Source organism: Mirounga angustirostris, unplaced genomic scaffold (assembly GCF_029215605.1).
Source record: "Mirounga angustirostris isolate CCGP_5_RB_7025 unplaced genomic scaffold, mMirAng1.0.hap1 SCAF_5, whole genome shotgun sequence".
Classification (NCBI taxonomy): domain Eukaryota; kingdom Metazoa; phylum Chordata; class Mammalia; order Carnivora; family Phocidae; genus Mirounga; species Mirounga angustirostris.
Window position 1 is genome coordinate 173,894,809 of NW_026991713.1, and position 21,745 is coordinate 173,916,553.

Sequence of the window (21,745 nt, forward strand, 5' to 3'; positions counted from 1 at the left end):
GCTTCTCCCCCAGCCTGCCTCTCCCCCTGCTTGTGCTCGCTCGTTCTCTCTCTGACAAATAAATAAAATCTTTAAAAAAAAAAAAAGCATTCAAAACAAAACAAAAACAACTGTCAGCAACTATCACACTGTCTTAATTATTATTTAAAAAGACCCAGGAAAGTAAAAGAGTTGCTCGCTCGCTCGTGGAGCCTGGACCACCGGGAGCCACCACGGGCCTGGGGGAGCTTCCTCAGTCTGGGTTCCCCTGGAAGAGTCCCTGAGCCACCCTGCAGCAGCCTGGATGCAGCCCTGTCCCCTCCCAAGGCCCCGCGCAGCCCCCGGGTCAGCAGGGAACTGTACTGGGGGTTGAAAGAGGTGGGCGACAGAAAGTACATCTGGGTTGGAATGGTGGGAGTACCTGTCAGGGCCGCAGGGAGCCTCATTCCCTTTCCCACCAGTGATTCGGGGCAACTTGGGCAGCAAACTGACCCCGGTTTGGTCAGAGGATCCTTCCTGCTGACAAGCCTCCTCGGCCCTTCTCTGGCCCCAAAACCACGGGGACATTTTCCAGACCCCAAAATGGACCCAGATCTAACGATCCGCCCCCACCCCGCAGTGAGTCCCAACAGCCCGTAGGGTTCTGTGTGGCCTGGAGGTGGGGGGTTGGGGGCCCTCTCCACGCCCCCCTCTCCGTGTAGCCACCCCACCCCTCCCTCCCCGGTGGCCTCCCCTCCCTCCTTGGGCACCGTTGGGGTCTCCTGGGCAGGACTTCCCCTCAGGAGGGCCCTCATGCGGCGGGGCAGCCCCTCACCCGCCCAGCCCCTCGCCCGCGCCTTGGACCCACGGCCCTGAGCTTCCGTTGGCCCTGGAGGCCCGCAGCGAGAGGATGCGCCGTCTGCCCACGGAGCCCGCGGGGCCCTGCGGAGGCTGGCAGGGACTCACCCGCCCTCTGGCCACGCCCTCCGCTCACCTGGCCCTTGGCCCAGGGGCACCTGGCCTCCGGGGCTGTTCGCGGGGCGGGCCTTGCTCACCTGTGCACTGAAGGGGGTGGGGGTGGGAGCGATCGGGAGCCGGGCGGAACTGAATTCGAATTCCAGCTCTGCCATTACCAGCAGGGTGACCTTGGGTAAGTTACTTCTCCTTCCTGGGTGTCAGTTTTCTCATCTGTGAAACGGGAATAATAATAGTAACTCCTCCGGTTGGATGGCTGAAAGGGTCTAATGATAAGCACCTGGAAGAAGCCCCCTGACTTCTCAGGAGCCTGCCAGGTCACTCCCCTTCTCCAAGACCCTCACCACCACCACCCCCCACCCCCCACCCCCCCCCCCCCCCCCCCCCCCGCCTCGGCCCCACTCCTGCGGCCTCCGGAGCTCCTGTCCTGCGCATGGCCCGATCACCCTCAGGCCTCCCTCATCGTCCGTCCCTCTCCCCTTCTCTGCGCTTCCCTAAGACTGCTGGCGGCACCTCTGACCACGCGGGCTGGTTTTAAACTGCGGGAAGAATCTTCAAAGAGAGGGCACTGGGTGGAGGTAGGACTGGTCTCCAGCTTAGGGAGACTGGTAGGGGCCAGAGTGGCCATACTTGGAGCTGGATAAGCCACCAGTCCCCACCCAACCCTAACCCTAACCCCACACACGCACCCCACCCGGCTTTGAGTCTGCCCTCACCAAGGAAATGCATCTGTAACTCAAGATTTTAAAAAGCCAGTACCATCTCTGGCACTTCCTCCCACCTTTCCACTAGCCCTGGACATAGTGAAAAACAACAGGAAGGGATGAGGTGGGAGGGACCACTGATTTACCCAATCACCTGGGAGAGGCATGTGACAGGCCCCTGTACTGTCCGAGATTCTGTCATCAGGTTCAGGGCCCAATTTGTAGAAGCTCGCCAGGGAGGGCCTCTACTGGCTGAGCCGGCAGGACCAGAGCTAGGCCAGGAAGATGCCCCTGGAACACTTTCTGCCTTGATCTGGGGCAGATAACTTTAATCTCCTCCACCCAGTTGGCTTTCGTTCTCCAGGGGATGGGGGAAACAGTCCGTTTCCAGACTCACATCCCTATATTTAGCCGCCTTGGAGAAAAAGAATATTTTCCTCACCCTATTCTCACTCCTACTTGGTCCATGATTTCCCAGGGAAGCATTCTAATAAGCTCAGCTCGGGTCACATGCTCATTCCACTCTGGTCAGAAAAGGTTAAGTCAGCTGTTGGGTTAGGGTTTAGGGGGTTAGGATTAGGTCATTGAGAAGCTAGCAATTTGGATCACCTATCTGGACCAACATAAGAACTTTCTTAAAGGAAAAGGGATGGTGTTCTCAGAAGAAGGGAAAATTACAGCCGACCCTGACAGCATTTTCATATGCACTGTTATATAATACTTTAGATATCATTACATAGTAAATCCAAATGACAGGCATTATCATCCTCATATTGCAGATGAAAAAACTGAGTGTCAGGTTAAGAACTTGCCCAAAAGATCATGGATGGTTGCTAAAAACATTAGCCTGTAGAGGAAAAGATTATTTGCACGGTGCTAGAGTTGATCATCCCTAAAAATTACTAATTCACTAATTGCAAAGGGAAAACACCTTTATATAGGAGAGATCTGGCAGTCGCTACCTTTAACAGGTGAACAAACAGCATTGCTTAGGGTAGAATAATTTGACGTCAGTTGCTTACTGAGATGATACAGTATGGAGACAGGACATGTGAGGTATTCTTGCTAAAAATGATTAATTAAGCCACTAAACCTTGTTCCAGTTTAGAGGAAATGCAGGGGTTGGGAAGGAAGTTAAATACCACCACAGGAAAACAGACAAATCAGTTTTGTGGAAAATACTAAAGGATAACTGTTCTTAACTCCTCCAAAAGTCAAGGTCATTAAAAAAAAAAAAAGTAGAGGAACTACTCTAGATTAAAAGAAACTAAAGGGACCAAAAAAAAAAAAAAAGAAAGAAAGAAAGAAACTAAAGGGACATAAAGCCAAATGTAATGTGACCCTTGATTATTTTCCCCCCGATTCAAAATAAAATAGCTATAAAAGTCTGAATATGGACTGCATTTTAGATGGTATTAGGGAATTGAATTCTTTTTCTTAGATATGTTAATAGTGTTGCAATTATGTAGGAAAACAACCTTACTCTTAGAGAAGCTCACTTTCAAATAATTCAGAAAAAAAGTATATGGCTAGAATGCAGATATGGGAAAACAATAGTAATTATTGATCTGAGTAGGGGATATATAGGGTGTTCATTTATACTATTTTTCAACTTTTTGGTATATTGAAATCTCTCAGATAAAATTATTGTTTAAGAACATATAGGGGCACCTGGGTGGCTCAGACGGTTAAGCATCTGCCTTTGGCTCAGGTCATGATCTCAGGGTCCTGGGATCAAGCCCCACATCGCCTCCTTGCTCAGCCGGGAGTCTGCTTCTCTCTTCCCACTCCTGTTCTCTCACTTTCACTCTCTCCTCAAATAAATAAGTAAACTTTAAAATATATATATATATATATATATATACACACACACACACATACAGCTGGACCCTAAACTCAGGTGTATCATTCAGCTACACAGTATCTGAGTGCTTTCTCGAATGTCAGATACGGTGTTTGCTGCATACAGTCCTTGCCCTCATGGAGCTTGCAATCTAGCACAGAGACAGGTAACTGAATAAATCTTTTTTTTTTTTAACGTGATCAGTGCACAAAAGAAGCATATCATGCTACAAGGATTGCAGAGTACGATTCAGTTCAAAGGAAGACCTGCAAGGAAGCAGGATTTAGACGGAATCTTATCCCCGAAAGGGGGACTGCATTGTGCAAAAGTTTTTACTCTCTCTACAGCAAGAACTACTATACATGACACACACGTGTGCACATGCACACGGAAAAGTCCCATTTACCTCTGCTATGTGCAATGCACATAAATAATGCCTATCCCACTCTGGTCCTGCCTATTTTTTTCTTTTACCCTCAGTGCTGGTTGCAACTCACTATGATAAATTCATCTTTTTTTTTTTTTTAAAGATTTTATTTATTTATTTGACAGAGAGAGACACAGCGAGAGAGGGAACACAAGCAGGGGGAGTGGGAGAGGGAGAAGCAGGCCCCCCGCTGAGCAGGGAGCCCGATGCGGGGCTCGATCCCAGGACCCTGGGATCATGACCTAAGCCAAAGGCAGACGCTTAAGGACTGAGCCACCCAGGCACCCCTATGATAAATTAATCTCATGACCCACTAGTTGTTTTTACCTACATTTGAAAAATACTTTGTTCAAGGACACAATGAATTTTAAAATGATTGGAAGGAGTAGCCCCAAGAGGACTGAAGAAATCAATGGGCAGAGCAGGGACGTGAAGGGTCTTGTAGAATTTTATTCTATGAGAGGTGAGATTAAAGCAGTCACGTTTGGGTGCCAATGCCCAAATTCCTCTTCCTCCTCCTATCATCCCTTTGCGCAAAGACTCCTACCTCTTTAAGCAGAGCACAGGAAATGCCTCTCACTCAGGGGTCCCAAGGCTGTGTACACAGTGTGGCTAGGGACTACCAGGCCAGCCCCGACTAGGACTGCAAATTTTAGAATGTGTGCACAGGTTTAGGTTATAGCCTCCTCTGGAAGCATTTTCATATTTTCCCAGGTCCAGGGTAGAGGCAGGCAAGGGAAGAGTAACTGCCTGCTGGAAAATGGGGTGGAGTCCCCATGAGCTGGGGCTCTGACTTCCCCTAGGCTCTGTGCTTCCTTGGGCCAGAGCTCCAAAGGGAAAATCCAAGTCACCCAAACTGTAGTTTTACCAGGTAACAGAACTGGGAAGTGAGCAGGTGCCTGCTCCCCACCTACCCCGAGACCGAGCTTACCCGCAGGGAATCCAATAGCTGGCCCCCTCCCACAGCTCCTTCCACCTGGGACACCCTCTCTCCACTTTCGCATAGGGCCCCTGATGCAATCCCCACTCCCAGCGCCTTCCTCTTGCTAGCCCTTAGTGACTATGCCACAGATCCTATGCGGGCTTTTTGTGTCTTTCTCTCAGCACCTGTATATTTTATAGGTTCTCAACCTTGGGTGCACATTAGAATTACCTGGGAACTTGCAAAATCCCAATATCCAGGCCAGACTCCACACCATAAAATCTCTGAGATTGGGACTGAGGCATTAGTACTTTGAAAGCTCCCCAGGTGATTCCAGTATGCAACCTAAGTTAGGAATTCCTGCACTACTGGGTCCTGTTGCAGCTAGGAGCCATGAGGGGGCAGGGAGGTGGGGTTACTATGGGGTCAGGTGACCAGCCATCCTGGTTTGCACAGGACTGAGTATTTCCTGACGTGGGACTTTCAGTACTAAGACTGAGAAAGGCCTGGCCAACAGCTGGGCTGAGTGGTTGCCCTTGTGTTTACCTGAGATCTAAGAGCTTGGTCAATTGTCTGGCCACTAGTAATACTTGTGCCCAAAGAACCAGAGCCCCACTTCAGTGGGTTGTTTTATTTTTAAACATTTTATTTCTTTACTTAATCTCTATACCCAACACAGGGCTCGAACTTACAACCCCGAGATCAAGAGTCACATGCTCTACTGACTGAGCCAGCCAGGCATCTCCCCAAATCCAACACACCCCAGCTTCGGTGCCTTTGATGCTGCTAGACAAACTCTTTTCTCCCCTTTCCTGGTCTCCACAGACACCTCTGCCTTTGGAGCCTGGCATGTGACCTCACACACTTGCCTTCTCCGCACACAGGCCCCTCCCTGCTATTCTCTGCCAATCAGAATCCCGCCTAGCCTTCAACCCCAACTCGTCAAGCCTGCCTCATCTCTGAAGCCTCTCAAGACCCCACAGAAGGAAAGGGCCCTTTCTGTGGTGAAGGGAGTGGAGAGGGACTCAAGGAGGGTTGTGTGTCGAGTGGAGTAAGCAGGCACGCTGGCTCAGAGCTCAGACCCGACCTCACAGAGTGCGAGTCCATACTTGGGACGTCCAGATGGTAAGGCGGTCCTTAGAGCAAGGTGACCCTCAGTGAGTGCTGATAATCACCTATCGATTACAGAGGGAGAAAAGTAGAGGAGTGCAGACAGGAGATCTGAGACAAGATTTTCGTGTCTAGTAAACAGATTCATTCCAGGGCCATCCACTCAATACCTACTGTGTGCACAGCACCAGACCAGGCTTGGGGGCTACGGGACAGGCAATTTTCAACTTTAAGAGTCCACATTGTAAGTATAATTTTCACTGATATTTTAGATAATCATTAACCCAAACTAACTGGAGGAAAAATAATCTTTTTTTTTTGTAACCAAAAATAACCCTTTACTTGGGGAGCCTTGGTAGCTCAGTCAGTTAAGCATCCGACTCTTGATCTCAGCTCAGGTCTTGATCTCAGGGTCATGAGTTTGACCCCTGCGTTTAAAAAAAAAAAAAAAAGGCAAAAAAAGTGCATTTACAACAAAGTAGGAATTTCTCTCAGATACCTGATCTAACAATATACTACCCAGTAGAGGTACTTTTGGAATGTCTTTTAATGATTAAAATATTCATAGTAAATGGGTGCTCAAAAGTTTGGTGTTTTTCTTTTTTTTAATTTTATGGGGGTGCCTATCTGGCTCAGCTAGCTGGTGGAGCGTGTGATTCTTGATCTTGGAGTCGTGAGTTTGAACCCCACACTGGGTGTAGAGATTTCTTAAAAATAAAAAAATCTTTTTTTTTTTTTTAAAGATTTTATTTATTTATTTATTTGAGAGAATGAGATAGAGACCATGAGAGGGGGGAGGGTCAGAGGGAGAAGCAGACTCCCCGCCGAGCAGGGAGCCCGATGTGGGACTCGATCCCGGGACTCCAGGATCATGACCTGAGCCGAAGGCAGTCGCTTAACCGACTGAGCCACCCAGGCGCCCCCAAAATAAAAAATCTTTTAAAAAGTTTTATCCATCATGTAGCACACTATTCAACTGCTTTGCTATTCAACGTTTTCCTCGACAATTACACAGTAATGAAGCTCTGCCTCGGGTGATGATGTAATTTTTCTTATAAAGGAGTTTGAACCGTGGCTTTTTCTCAAAGGAAATCTTAAAAATCATTGAGGTTTTTTTTTTTTTTCCAAAAACAGCCAGAAATTAACCATTTCTCTCTATCTCAACTTAAAATAACTGTGTACTTGTTACAAGAAGAGTAAGCATGCGTTTGACTAGGATTCAATCAGAGAAGTAAAACTACGAGGACACACACACACACACACACACAGCCCAGCAAAGGCAAAGGAGGATCCAGGGGAAGGTAGACCAGTTGCAGGCCCAGCTGCTGTGTCTCCCTAGTGAGCAGAGTGAGCAGATTAGCAACAACATGAATGAGCCACAAAATACAGTAACTGCTGCTCTTCTTCCGCCCTCCTGGTCTCCTAAGAATCTCCCTCTAGGCCACAAGAACCAAAAAATACAGGAAAGGGAATTACGGCAAATGCAGTTCAGCCGAGTTGACACATAACAAAGCCCGTAACATGTCATACTGAGAAACTGTTTGGTCTAGAAAATCTGCCCGTTTATTAAGTTCATTTATGTCATATAAAACAAAAAGATTCAATAGTCTGCAGAACACTGAGGGGCGAAATGCTGGTCTAAGACCCAAGAGCCACTTCCATTAATAGTTACAACAAATGGAATAGATGAGATAGAAGCAGAGTTACTGGGTTCAAAGGTCACCCTGATGCTTTCTTGACCTACAAGTCTGAATCCAGAATTCCCTGATTCTTTCTTCCCTGGGATGGACTTAACTCATTCCATTTTCAGAGGACAACTATGAAGATTTGGAAAGCAAACCACAGAATCTCCCTCTGATGCAGATCTTCAACATCAAATAAGCAATAGTGCTAACTGAAGGTTCCGCTTAGCCATCACCTTGGTCATGCTGCATTCTGTCCCTTTCATGCCCCTCTCTGACACACTCTCCTCCAAAGTGAATCTGCTGATGCTGAAACTCCATCTAAAGGTTTTTTTTTTTTTTTTAAGATTTTATTTATTTATTCACGAGAGAGAGAGAGCGAGAGAGAGAGAAGCAGAGGGAGAAACAGGCTCCCAAGGAGCAGGGAGCCCGATGTGGGACTCGATCCCAGGACCCTGGGATCATGACCTGAGCCGAAGGCAGACGCTTAACCATCTGAGCCACCCAGGCGCCCCATCTAAAGGTTTTTGTGCATTGAACACACCGATGAGATTTGTCTACTATCTGGATTTTCAGGTTTTAATAAGAGTTGAACCAGCACTGAAGGCCGTCCACCCTCACAAAACCCAAAGGGTTTCTCCCCAATTGCAAGCTCTCTGACATTCAATCAGAGCTGAACTCTGACCAAAGGCTCTACCACCTTCATTTCATTCAGTTTCTCTCTTGTGTGGATTCCCAGATGATTGGAAAGGTATGAACTGTACTTGAAGGTTTTCCCACATTATTTGTATTCAGAAGCCTTTACTCCAGTGTGAGTTTTCTGGTGCTGAATAAGGTGAGAGTTCCGACTGAAGGCCTTCCCACATTCACAACATTCACAGGGTCTCTCTCCAGTGTGAATCCTGTGGTGTTTAATAAGAAGTGAACTCCTACTAAAAGATTTCCCACACTCGCTGCAATCATAAGGAGTCTCCCCTGTGTGGGCTCTCTGGTGTTCAATGAGGTGCGAGTTACGACTCTAAGTTTCCCCACAGTCATTGCCCTCATATGGTCTCTCTTTGGTGTGAACTCGCTGGTGTTCTCTTAGATTTGAGCTCTGGCTGAAGGCCTTCCCACACTCGCTACACGCATAGAGTTTCTCCCTCATGTGGATTCTCTGGTGTCGAACAAGACTTGAGCTCCGACCAAAAGCTTTCCCACATTCATTACACATATAAGGCAGCTCTCCTGTATGAATTATCTGATGCTGGATAAGATGTGAGCTGTGCTGGAAGGTTTTCCCACAGTGACTACATTCATAGCGTTTCTCTTCAGTATGTATTCTTTGATGCTGAATAAGGTTCGAACTATGGCCAAAAGCTTTTCCACATTCATGACACTCATAAGGTTTCTCTTGTGTATAGATCCTTTCATGCTGAATAAGGTATGAGTTCCATCTGAGTAATTTTCCACAAATATTACACATTTGGGATTTCTCTTTAATTAAGAATTTGTGGCTGTTGGATAGAGTTTGTGCTGTTATGAAAGCTTTGTCCATATTCAGAGCCCCTTTTGTTTTGTTCACATTCATCTCCTTCGTGTAGTCGCAGCCCTACTTCAAGAGTTTTCTGCTTTATAATTAATTGATCCTCAGTCCAGGTCTCACCATCTGACAGAAAATATAAAAAAGGTAAAATGTAACAAGAAAAACTCCTGGTGGGGAACAGGATGATCAGAGTATCCCGGAAGTATGTGGTTCAAAAAAGTATGAAAAATGGCCTTGCAATATAGGGAAAAGACGGATACAAGTTGAACAGATTTGGAGAAAGTGGTGGGGAAACTAAAATTCAGGTTTATATATGAAGTGGCTAACCAGACAGACATACTGGGATTAGCAGAAAAGGGAAGCAGAGTTTGAGGGAAGTGGAGTCATCTCAGAACTTTAGAAGGGAGATGCTGGGGGCTATGTGTGGGGAGGGGCAGGGACTGAATAAAGAGGAGAACCTTCCCCCAGAGGTTCTGCCCACATAGCACCCTGGCCACATGACCATCCCTGAGGTAACAGAGAAGATTCCCTTCATGTAATCAGAGACCAACACCTTCCTCACCAGAGTATCTCTCTCTACACTCAGATGTTCACATGCTCACTCGTGACCACAGACACACTCACACCTCATATGCATCTTTTGGAAATACTGCAAGTGGGGAAGATTTGATAAAGGAAGAGGGGGGAGGAGGAAAAGTTATTTACAATATGAAGCACAGGGTACAGAGAAATATTCCCAAGTCGATTTTGACTCTAACAGAATATACAAAAACAAATCCTGTACCCTGCATTCAAGGGAGACAGGATAGAAAACATCTCCTGTTTAATATATTTCTCCTCTTAACTGAAATACGGCTTACTAATGCTAGAGAGATTGTTTTGCAATGATATTATTAGAGAAAGTAGGCCCTCTGCTAAGAGGGATCTTTATGAAAGGAGGGGCTGCTGAGAAATAGCCAATGCAGCATTTCTAGCAGCAGTGAAAGCCTAACACAATAAACAGCCTTGATTTTATTTGTCAATGGTCATTTTCTTTAAGGAATTTAATAATCGTCTGTGATATCTTATCACAGAACCATATTTACACCTATTCTCCACCTCTAAATATGTCCTCATCCTCTGTATGTTCAGTTTAGATATTGTGTTTTTAATAATTTTTTCCTTGTGATAAGAATTTTTAAGATCTTCTCTCTTTCAAACACACAATACGGCATTATCAGCTAAAATCGCCAGGTTGTACATTATTTATCTTATAACTGGAAGTTTCTACATTTTGACCCCCTTCATCCAATTCCCCCACTCCCAACCCCCCATGTCTGGCAACCACCAGTCTGTTTTCTGTGCCTGAGTTGCCTTTTTTTTTTTTTTTTGATTCCACATATAAGTGAGATCACACAGTATTTGTCTTTGTCTGATTTATTTCACTTAGTGTAATGCCCTCAAGGTCCATCCGTGTTGTCGAAAATGGCAGGATTTCCTTCTTTTTACAGCTGTACAACATTCCACTGTGTATATTCACGTATATTTGTATGTACACCACATCTGCTTTATCCACTCATCCATCGATGGACACTTAGGCTGTTTCCATGTCTTGGCTACAGTACATAATGCTGCAATGAACACAGGGGTGCAGATATCTTTTGAGACAGTGCTTTCATTTCCTTCAGATAAATACTCAGAAGTGGAATTGACAGATCTTACGTAGTTCTATTGGTAGTTCACCAGTTTACATTTTTGCCAACATGTGTTACTTCTTGTCTTTTAGGCGACAACCATTCTATCAGGTGTGAGTGATTACTGGCTTAGTGTTTTACATCCGCTTGCACATGTGTTTAACTGTTTCTCTTATATGTCACACAAATTGCAAACAGTTGGAGAACACCAACTAGGTCTAAAAAGTTAGGTACCTAAAAAAAAAAGTGATAAAGGCATCAATCAAGTCTAAATATTAGCTAGGCAGCCAATTCTTTTTAGCAAGATACCACAATGAACTGGTACTATAAATTCGAGTCACTCACTATGCACAGTCCGACAGTACTTTCTGTGGTTATACAGCTGGTCCACATCTGCACTATCCAATACAGTAGCCAATGACCACATGTGGCTACTGAGCACTGGAAATGTGGCCAGTGTAACTGAGCAGCTGAACTTTTAATTGTATTTAATTAATTTCAATTTAATTAATGCATGTGGCTGGTGCTACCCTACTGGACAGCACAACTCAAGAGCTTCCTAAATCTGCCACATCTGTCCCCCAAGCCTGGGGGCACCTAAACTTAGAAGCCCTTCAGAAAGTAAAAGATCAGGGGCACCTGGGTGGCACAGTCAGTTAAGCTTCCAACTCTTGGTTTCAGTTCAGGTCATGATCTCGGGGTCGTGAGACTGAGCCCTCCGTCGGGTTCTACACTCAGCTTGGAGTCTGCTATTCTCTCTCTCCCTCTGCCCCTCCCCCTGCTCTCTCTTCTCTAAAATAAATAAAATCTTTAAAAAAAATTGAAAGATCCATAGCCTGGGAATGCCTCCATTTGGACTTGGATTTGGAATAATTTATGAAGCAGGAGACATGTCTTCTGTGGTTGGCTTGAGCAAATACTAAAACGAAGGTTTCTTCTACATTTTTCTGACCTGGCCCGTCTTTCCAGCCTCATTCCCATCTCCTCCCTTACATGAAGCCTCTTCTCCTTTCTGTTGGACCATGCTATTTGTTCTCTCCCAACTTCTGAAGGCTTAAGTGTTCTAGAGGACGAGCCTTTTATAGGCCCACTGACAGAGAACTGACAGCCTGCCTGACATCTTCAAGAATGTAAATCCTACCGCTCTCAGGCCCTGTTCAGTATCACTTTCTCCATTAAGCTTAAGGTGATCCTTCTCCTGTAACTCTTGAATCCTTCTCTTTACCAGTCCTGTGACACTTGACTCATTCACATTTATCTTACTGAGCACCAACAACATGCCAGATACAGTTCCAGGTGCTGAGATACATCAGGGGGTAAACAGGCAAAAACTCCACCCTCTAAGATCTTCCATTATAGTAAGGGAGCTGGACAGGAAACCTCGTAAATTACATTCTACTAGCTGACACAGTGGTACAGAGACAAAGGCAAGGAAGAAGCATAGAGTGTCAGAGGGAGGGGGTGGGCAGAAGGGTTGTGATTTTACACCCCATGGTCAAAGAAGGACTAAGAAAATGACACTGAAGCAAAGACTTGAAGGAGATAAGGTTTCTGGGAAAGAGCATTACACACAGAAGAATTAGCAAGTGCAAAGGCCCTAGGTGTTCAAAGAGGCAAGTATGACTGGAACGCAATGAGCAAGGGGAAGAATAGTAAGAAATGAGGTCAGAGACCTCATTTTCAGAGAACACAGGACCCGATAGGCTACTGTAAGAGGTATGCTTTTACTGAGTGAGATAGGAAGCTATGGGAGGCTTATGACCAGAGGAAGACAAAACCTGACATTTTAACAGGATCATGCTGCCGGCTATGTTGGGAAGAGACAATAGGGAGACAATGGCAGAGGCAGGACAACCAGCCAGGAGGCTACTGCAATAATCCAGGTGAGGGATGATAGCACCCTGGACCAAGATGGTGGCAGAGGTGGTAAGAAGTACTGGGATTCTGGAAAAAAATGTTGATGGTCGTGTGGATAAGATTACTGATTGATGGGTATGAATATGAGAGAATAAAGTTTTCTCTCTGGGTTGAGTAGCTGGAGGGATTGTGTCCCCATCTCCTGAAATGGGCGATATTTATAACAGGCTACAGCATCTTCAGTAATCTAAAAAGACATTTCTACATGGCTCTCATACCAGTCTCTTGAGATCAGTATGTCTCAAACGTGCTCCTCCTTCTGGCATATGAGTATTTGTTATACTGTTCTTGCAACTCTCCGGTAGCTTTAGCATTTTTCAAAATAAAAAAGGAAGGGGTGACAACGAGCAGTGACTCCTTTCTCTGCCCCCACATCCACCCAGTAAACAAGTACTATTGCTTCTACCTACAACACACTTCTTGGTTTTTTGTCCCTACCTTCCTATTATCACTAGGAACGTCCTAAAGTCAGATCCTAATCACCTCACCTCCCATACCACACTCAACAAATCAGATTCTCTCCCTTGATATACAACGCTCACCGGCTAGCCGCCTATTAAGAAAAGCTAACATAACATACTTCAATATCTGCCAAACAAAAGCTAAGCTCTTTGCCTGGCATTCCTTTCGCACAGTCTTACTCCACTCTGCCTCACAGACTCATCTTCTATCACATCTTCTCTATACTCCAGTCAATGTGAACAGTTTCCTGAACATGTATATCCCCACACATGTACTTCTCTTCCACCTATCAAAATCCTATTCAACCTTCCAGACCCAGCTCAAGGCAGCCTCCTTCCTGAAACCTAACCCCACTCTAATCCCAGCTGGAAGTAAGCTCTCCTTTAAATCTCTAAAGCATTCGCTTCCTGTCTCCTTCATGGCATTTAACCACATTGTCTTTGGGCCTCTCCTCAAAAGTATTTTTAGTTGTGTGTGTGTTCCCTTCAATTTATGCTGAAAGCATCTCTATTTTAAAAGATGTCTTCCATTTCTTTGTCTCCAAGCCCAGTGCTATGTAAAGAACCCTGCGCACATTCAGTACTTCAAAATACTCCTGATTATTTCCCAGCAATCAAGAGAAGAATCTGTAAGTCACTGAGGGTCCCAAATAGACCATTTATAAAAAGTCTTCAGGACTGAGGCTCAAATAGAATTCAGAGAGGTATATCTCCTCATGGGTCAGAGCCACTTAGAGAAAAAATACCAAAAACGTGGATTCAAACTCTGGTAGAGAGCAGGACCCTCTGGAATGCCTCAGCAGACAGTGGCTGCTCTGAGACAGAGCTCGAGCAGCCCAAGAAGAGAGCAGTTGCCCCCTGAAATAAGCAAAGCAAATGTGTTCCCGTGGACAAAGGTTTAAAAAAAAAGTTTCCTCGCTGATCTGCTTCTAATTTAAAGGGAAGGGGTAAAAAAATCTATGCAGTTCTTCAAGTTTGTTTAACTACAAAGCCGTGGGATCCCAAGTATATTTACTTCTAACAGCAGAAGAAATGAGCAATACTTATTGTACTGGGTCCAACGGTGTCGTTTCCCTGCCCCACCCCCACTAATTCATGTCCACCTGGAACCTCAGAATATGACCTCGTTTGGAAGCAGAGTCTTCGCAGAGTTAAGACGAGGTCATAATGGATTAGGGTGGGTCCTAAATCCAATGACTGCCATCTATATAAGAGAAAGGAGAGGAAGATTCAGACATGGAAACACACAGGAAAGAAGGCCACGTGACAATGGAGACACTGACTAAGTGATGCAGCCTTAAGCCAAGGAGCACCAAGGATTGCTGGGGACCACCAGAAGCTGGCAACAGCCAAGGAGGGATTCTTCCCTAGAGGTTTCAGAGGTAGCACAGCCCTCGTGGACTTCTAGCTTCCAAAACCGAGAGAATACAGTTCCGCTGTATTAAGCTATGAAGCTGTGCTAATTCGTTACAGAAGCCCTAGGAGACAAATACACTCCCTGTTTGATTTAACCAATCAGGAAACGTACATACCACCTACTACGTGCCAGATACCGGTGGAGGGATTATAATGGTGCTTCAAAGCGCAATTAGGAAGGACAACCCCTACCTAGGTGACTGGAGATGGTAGCCTCAGAGAATGATGTTGAGCTGGATCTTGAACTATGATCAGGATCAACAAAGTGAAGAGTATTCCGGACAAAAGTAATCACATCTGCTAAGGCTCAGCAACATAGAAGGGAACACTAAGTTCAAGGAATAGGAAACAAACAAACAAACACACACAAAAACAAAAACTCCATGTGAGTGAAATGTATGCCCCATGTGGGCAGGCAGCAGGAGATATAGCAGAAAAAAATAAGAGTACAGCCAGACGGGGCACCTGGGTGGCTAAATCAGTCGAGTGTCCGACTCTCGATTTCGGCTCAGGTCATGATCTTGGGGTCCTGAGATTGAGCCCCACATCGGGCTCTTCGCTGAGCATGGAGTCTGCTTCGGATTCTCTCCCTCTGCCCCTGCCTCTGCTCACGCTTTCTAGTTCTCTCAAAAAAAAAAGAAAGAAAAAGAAAAATAGAGCAGAGCCAGATATGAAGAGGCATATATACCACACCCAGGGCTTTGGACAGAGACTGACATGATCAAATTTGTTCCTAGGGAAATTCATTCTGGCAGCAGAATGGAGGATAGCCTAGAGTAGGGTACATGACCAATAGCATAGGGATGTGTCAACAACCCAAGAAAACTAGAATGGGTCTAAAATGAGGAAATGGCAATCACAGGCAACAGAATCAGGCCTCTCTGAAGAGAAACTGACAGATTTGGTGGCTGACTGAATACGGAGGGAAGGAGAATAGTACAGTACAAATCCAAGTTTTCTAGCTTGGGAAAATCAGTCACTAAAATTAACCAAGGCAGGGGCACCTGGGTGGCTCAGTCATTAAGTGTCTGCCTTCGGCTCAGGTCATGATTCCAGAGTCCTGGGATCGAGCCCCGCATCGGGCTCCCTGCTCTGCGGGGAAGCCTGCTTCTCCCACTCCTACTCCCCCTGCTTGTGTTCCCTCTCTCGCTGTGTCTCTCTCTGTCAAATAAATAAATAAAATCTTTTAAAAAAATAAAAATTAAAAAAATAAAATTAACCAAGGCAGTCACTGGAAGGTAGGGAGGTGTGGGCCTGACAGAAAACAAGGAGCTCCGAGGTACACCCATGAACATCTAGTTTTCAGGACCCAGAAGGCAGCAAGAGCAGCAGATAGCGGTTAAGAGAAGTCCTGGAAGGGGATAGGATCACCCACAGGAGTGAAAAAAAGAGGGTTAAGAACGGTCTTGCGGAAAAATTAATGTTTAAAAACAGATGGAGAAACAGGAGTGGGGAAGGCCCAGAGAAGGCAAGAGGAAGACCAGAAGAAAACGGTGCTTCCAAAACCAAAGAACAAGAGGTGCGAGGAAGAGTGATCACATCGACAAAAAATAGGAAGGGGTCAAAAAATTAAAGCTGAAAAAAATGTGTCCAGTGGCTTCATTAGCTAAGCCATTGGCAACTTGGATATCATCAGTTCTGATGGAGCAGAAGCGGTGCCCTGCGTTACAAAAGCAATAGCAACTAGTGATTTTTTTTTTAAGAGGTATGACAGTGAAGGGAACAAGGGCGATCGTACCCAATTTCCCCCTAATGCTCAATCAACCACCAAGTCCTCAGGTTTTCGTGTAAATGTCTCTTGCATCTGTTTGTTTCCTTCCTCACAGTCCAAGTCTGTTTCAGAAATTTCACCTAGGAGACTGCCCTGTGCAGGATGCTGGGATGTGTAGTGTTTGGATAGGCAGAGAATATAGGGGACAGTAATGTATGAGAAAAAGGACACAAAGACACAACGGTGGAGAGTGCAGGGTCTTTGGCATTACTTTGTGCAGACACACCAGTCTTGCTGGTTTGTTTTGGGGCACACGAAGGAACGACTTTCAAGGTGGGTTGAGGCCACACTGCTGAGGACCCTGGATGCCAGGTTATGGAGTCTGGGCTGAATGCAGTGGGCACTGTGAACCAACATGAGTGAGTGAGTGTTTTAGGAAGGTGAGTACAGGCACTTGGCCTTTTAGAAAGACTAGCAACTGGGAGCCTATGGTAAGCATCTATCCCCTCTCATTTAAAACTTGACTCCTTTCTTTTTTTTTTTTTTTTAGATTTTTATTTATTTATTTGACAGAGACAGCGAGAGCAGGAACACAAGCAGGGGGAGTGGGAGAGGGAGAAGCAGGCTTCCTGCTGAGCCGAGAGCCCGATGTGGGACTCGATCCCAGGACCCTGGGATCATGACCCGAGCCGAAGGCAGTCGCTTAACCAACTGAGCCACCCAGGCGCCCAAAACTTGACTCCTTTCTGGGGCACCTGGGTGGCTTGGTCAGATAAGCGTCTGACTCTTGATTTCAGCTCAGGTCATGATCTCAGGGTCATGAGATCGAGCCCCATGCCGGGTTCCTTGCTGGGCAGGGAGCCTGCTTAGGATTCTCTCCCTCTCCCTCTGCCCCTCCACTGGCTCACTCGCTCTCTCTAAATAAATATAACAATAGTATTGTTGAAAGAAAGAAAGGCCAACTTGATTCCTTTCTTACTCTAAATTCTTTCAAGGCCAAACTTGTGACTTTCTAAGACTTCCTGGGCCAAAACCCAGTTCACAGGGATCTCCTCTTGTAAACTTCTACATAGTTTACTGTCCATAGCCTCTCACAGGTAACTATTCCAACTCAACTCTTAAGTTTTGGGTGAGTAGGGGTTAGGTTTTCTTTCAACTTAGTCTCAACACCTCATACTAACAGCTCAATAAATACCTGTCAAGTCAAAAATTAGTCTGAAAACATGGTTTTTACACATAAATGTGTAAAAGAAAATCTCCCCAAATAGAAGCCATCTCAGAGTCCATGATGTGGATTATCTAAGCCTTTGTCACCCAATTAAATAAGCCAAGTCCATTTTTTTAGGGGCCAGACATACATAATGGTGGGATGGCAGACTGAAACAAAAATGCTGATATCTAAGGAAAAAACGTTGATACTAATAGTTTAACCTCATTTTCCATCAGCAGGTGGCTGGCTTATCTACTGTACTTCACAGGCAAGGCACCAGCTTGGAGTTTATACCTGGGGTGGTAAATGTATCCTCCCTAAGGATGAAGGAGAGCTTGGGCAGGATGAGTGGAGGAGCCCGCTCTTTTCCTGGCACTTGAGGTACGGGACATTCTTGGCTGAGTTCATTCATTCATTTATTCACACATTCACTGAGCTTCTCCAAAGGCCAAGCAAGTTGGCAGGTGCTGGAATGACAGATCCTCCTAGACTTAGTGCTAGGATACTACCGTGCTGCAGGTCTGCTCCACACAGTCGAGAGGAAACGTTGGTTACAGGCTTTATTTACATGTAAGAGAGCCTTGGGACAAAAAAAAAAAAAAAAAAAAGTAGTTTTTCACCAGGACAATTCTAAGTGTAAAGTTAGTCGTGTCCATCTGATCCGAGGCCGCGCGGCTGGAAGGACAAAGTTTAGACAAAGAAAGCCAGCTAGGTCAGCTCCTCACCCTTGCTCTTTCGGGGCTCCTGCTTGGAGGATGGGGACAGGGACTCCGGGGTTATCTGCTCAGGCGGCTTCTCCATGGGCTGGATCCAACCCCCAGGGCTGGGGCTCCCAAAGACAAGACCTCCTCTAAAACTTCTTCAGAGCGCGGCACCACGGACGGGCAGTCGCTGCGGGAGAGGGAGGGAGAGGAGGGCAGATGTGGGGGAAACGGCAAGGGAAGCTTTTCCAGGAGAGGCTCCCACTCACTGTCCCCGGGCTGGGTGGGCCCCGGCGCGGGGGCGCGGTCAGGCCTGCGGCGCCAGCCCCACGCCCCGGCGCCCCCTCGGCCCGAGCCCCCCACCGCCCACCCCCGTCTCAGCCCGCGCTTCTCTCCGCCGCGGAGGGCGGACCCGCAGCCCCCAGTCCGGGGCCCTGATACTCACTCGCGCAGCCGCCCCGCAGCGGCGGCGCCCTCGGTCCCCGGGCCCGACTGGAAACTCGGGCTCCCCGGCGCGCACTTCCGGGTCCCGTCTAGGCAGCTCGGAGGTCTCCTCTCGATCGCGGGTTCTGCAGGGCGGCTGGGGAGCTGGGCCCAGAACCGCGTTGGGATGGCGCCCCCTTTGGCGTTCGTCCTTACCCAAGGAGGCATTGAGGGAGGATGGGGCTAGATTTCTCTATCTGCCCTTCATCGCCCACGTGGACCTGGGATCTAAATTGGTTGTTCCCTTCTTTCTCACCCGCACTGTCCCCTGTGCACCTCATTTGCCGCCTCCCTTGACCCCTGCCGTTTTACCACCCATCCCCACCTCCCTCCTTGCAAACCACAAAGCGGGGATGACTCTGCTGGACCCGAATCCCTTATCTATGCCTACAGTCCAGCCTGTCCTCTCCCTAGGTTGCTTCAACCCGACTGGTGTTTCCGCTCCATTACTCCATTGCCTCCCAATTGTGCCTGAGTATGTAAGTAAGCAGGAGTCACATTGGTACCAATGGGCTAAAAGAGGAAGAAAAGCCTTAGAAATAGGGTCAAGATTTCAAACACTCTACTGTGCCTGGATGAGTTTGCCAGAGATAGCTTTGATACGTTGAAGCAGGAAAAATGTTAGGGAAATGAGTTGTTCGTGATGGGGGGGTGGGAGGGGTTCCTGCTAAACTCAGAAACAGTTACCAGTTTTGGAGTAAACTGGCATTATCTCATTAATTTTCACAACAATCTCATTAAGTTCATTCTTTTTCAAAATTGTAGGTGCCAAAAACTGCAGACTCAGTGAGCAAGTAAAGGCAGCCTTTAGAACGCTGGCCAGTTCAAACCAGAGCTTGGAGTCAAACTGCACCTGGGGGGAGGACAAAGGTTAGACCAGGTGGAGATTTGTAATAGGATCAAGTGTGGGAAAGAAAAAGACAGATACTGTCATTATGCCCAAGTTGTAAATTTATAAACATGAATGGGATACAAATATGAGGTTAACTATTTTCTAAAAGTGAAGGGTGTGAATGGGATGCATCAGCAAAATGAAAAATTCCAGTATTTATTTTCTCATTGACTTGTACAGTACGCTGTTTGAAATTATCCTCCCAGTCTCAGATTAAAGATTCGTTCATGTGCCCGTATTTTGAAGGGAGTGTCAGATGTGATGCCATAGGATACAAATGTTAGCAAGAAAAGACAGATGTCAAGGCTTGCTGACTCCAGTAAGGAGTGCCTATGGGGAGGCAGTTCCTACCACAGTCTAGGATTCCTGATGACCTCTCAATTCATATTTAAGTTCTCCAAAACCAGAATATTCCTCCCTGGACAATGCTAGTCCTGCACTGCTAAATGCTTGCTCAATTCCCTCTTTTTTAGATTTTATGCTAAACACATTCTCACTGGTTTTTATATTGGTGTTTATGTTCGTAACTTTTTGGCACTTAAGATATAACCAGTACCTTTTACATTACCTCATTTAATTTTCATGCTATTATTAACCATCATATAGACAAGGAAACTAGAGAGGCTAACATGCCCAAAGTCACACAGCTAGTAAATAGCAAAGTTCAAACAGGTATGTCCAATTCCAGTCATTGCTGTGACAACTACTCTAATCTGTTTGTCTTCATCACTTAATATTGATGGTTTATGTTAACTGTGCCCACAGGCTAGCACTGAACATCATCACATCTGGCAACTGTACTACTGAATGAATGAATGGATGAGGTCACATTTTCAGAGGTGGGAATTCCATTGTGCTTTGCCGTTATGACACCTGAGGGGCCTCCTTTCAACTTCATTCTTACTTCCTCAGTTGCCCACATACTACTTCCTAGGGTAATGCATTCCTCCAGAGAGCTTCTTACCTTGAAGATGCCAAACTCTTTCATCTGAAGGCCTTCTGATATGCTCTTTTGCTTGAAATACTCTCCCTGCTCCTCTTCCAGTGGTCCCCATCTCTCCAGTCTACATCTATCCACACTTTTGCTCGTCAAAAACCTAGCAATCAAACTTGATTTTCCCATTACCCACCTTGCTCCAATGCTGTAATTCAGTCAGAAGTGACAGGAAATCTAATACATGTCCATCAATCAGCAAGTTCCAGTTAGCAGGGAAAAAGAGCACATTCTGGGCATTGAGAAATGGAAATGTAAATCTAGTAATGGGAGCTGGGATAGCTTGACAAGAGTTAAGAATTTGGGAGCTCTGACCTGTGGCCTGTCATTGTCAAAATCATCTAAGCCTGTTTCAGGGAGCAGGATCTCTGATCAGCTCCCAAAAGATACTGGGATATTTTCTCCTAGTACCCCAGACAGCTCTGGGAGCATTCAGATTAATTGTAAACTGGTAATAGTCAACCACTGAGGATGTAACAGGGAGTGAAGAGCTATCAAAGAAAACTTCTCTGGGTTCTGGGATGTGTCTAATATCAACATCATGATGATGGAAAGCCTGGGAGTCAGGCCGGACTTGAGCCATTAACTTGCTGAGTGACCCTAACAGATTCTTCAACCTCTCTACACCTCAGTTCCTTTGTAAAACAGAGCTAGTTCCCTTGCAGAGGTGTGAGGATTAAGTTTGAATATGAACATACATATGCATGTAGGTAGGTGGATATTTGGTGTACCTCAACTATTAGATTTCTTCTCTTCCCTCCCCTTTAATCTTCAAGATTAAAACACTAAAAACACAAACTCACATTACATTGGACTGATTAAATATTGCAAGTTTAAAGAGACATTGTCCTCCAGGATTATTTTGGTTTCTCATTTTTTAAAATGTGTTTTACTTATTAAAAAAAAAAACACCACACATTCTGCCTAGTCCTACTGAAACCTCAAACTATTTATGTGCCAACAACATCCCAATTGAATAATCCTTAAAACCCTAAACATTCAGACTTTGTTCCCCAAGTCTGTGGAAGAGCAAGCTTTGTATCAGTGTGAAGGAGACTGATCCACTCCTGTTGTGAAGCAGGTTTCTGGAAGGAACTGAGTCGCAGCCAGGAAGGTGATTCCAAGATTTCCAAATGCTTCT

The 21,745-nt window shown here is 45.9% G+C and overlaps 2 protein-coding genes across 2 annotated transcripts in view; both read right to left on the minus strand.

Moving 5' to 3' along the window:
- Positions 1 to 21,742, minus strand: part of TMEM225B (transmembrane protein 225B) — a 33,345-nt gene extending 11,603 nt beyond the window's left edge. The window contains exons 1-3 of the mRNA XM_045875765.3: positions 18,681 to 21,742; positions 18,260 to 18,425; positions 1,014 to 1,146 (exon numbers count right to left, since the gene is read on the minus strand). The gene's annotated coding sequence lies outside the window, so the exon portion shown is untranslated. The remainder of the gene's footprint in view (positions 1 to 1,013; positions 1,147 to 18,259; positions 18,426 to 18,680) is intronic.
- On the minus strand, positions 8,640 to 20,733 carry LOC135364312 (zinc finger protein 514-like). Its single transcript, XM_064590333.1, has 4 exons — positions 20,575 to 20,733; positions 19,406 to 19,571; positions 11,961 to 12,118; positions 8,640 to 9,035 (listed from the first exon to the last, which is right to left on the minus strand). The coding sequence occupies exons 1-4, from the start codon at positions 20,731 to 20,733 to the stop codon at positions 8,640 to 8,642; spliced, it is 879 nt and encodes a 292-aa protein (XP_064446403.1).
- Positions 21,743 to 21,745: the final 3 nt, after the last annotated feature.

Coding starts and splice junctions, on each gene's coding strand:
- LOC135364312 (XM_064590333.1), bottom strand. CDS start 20,733: ATGGGAAAATCAAGTTTGATTGCTAGGTTTTTGACGAGCAAAAGTGTG. Junction 12,119..19,405: donor GCCAGTTTACTCCAAAACTG/GTAACTGTTTCT, acceptor GATGTATCTCAG/CACCTGGAACTGTATCTGGC. Junction 9,036..11,960: donor CTGAACAGGGCCTGAGAGCG/GTAGGATTTACA, acceptor TACCTTATTCAG/CATGAAAGGATCTATACACA.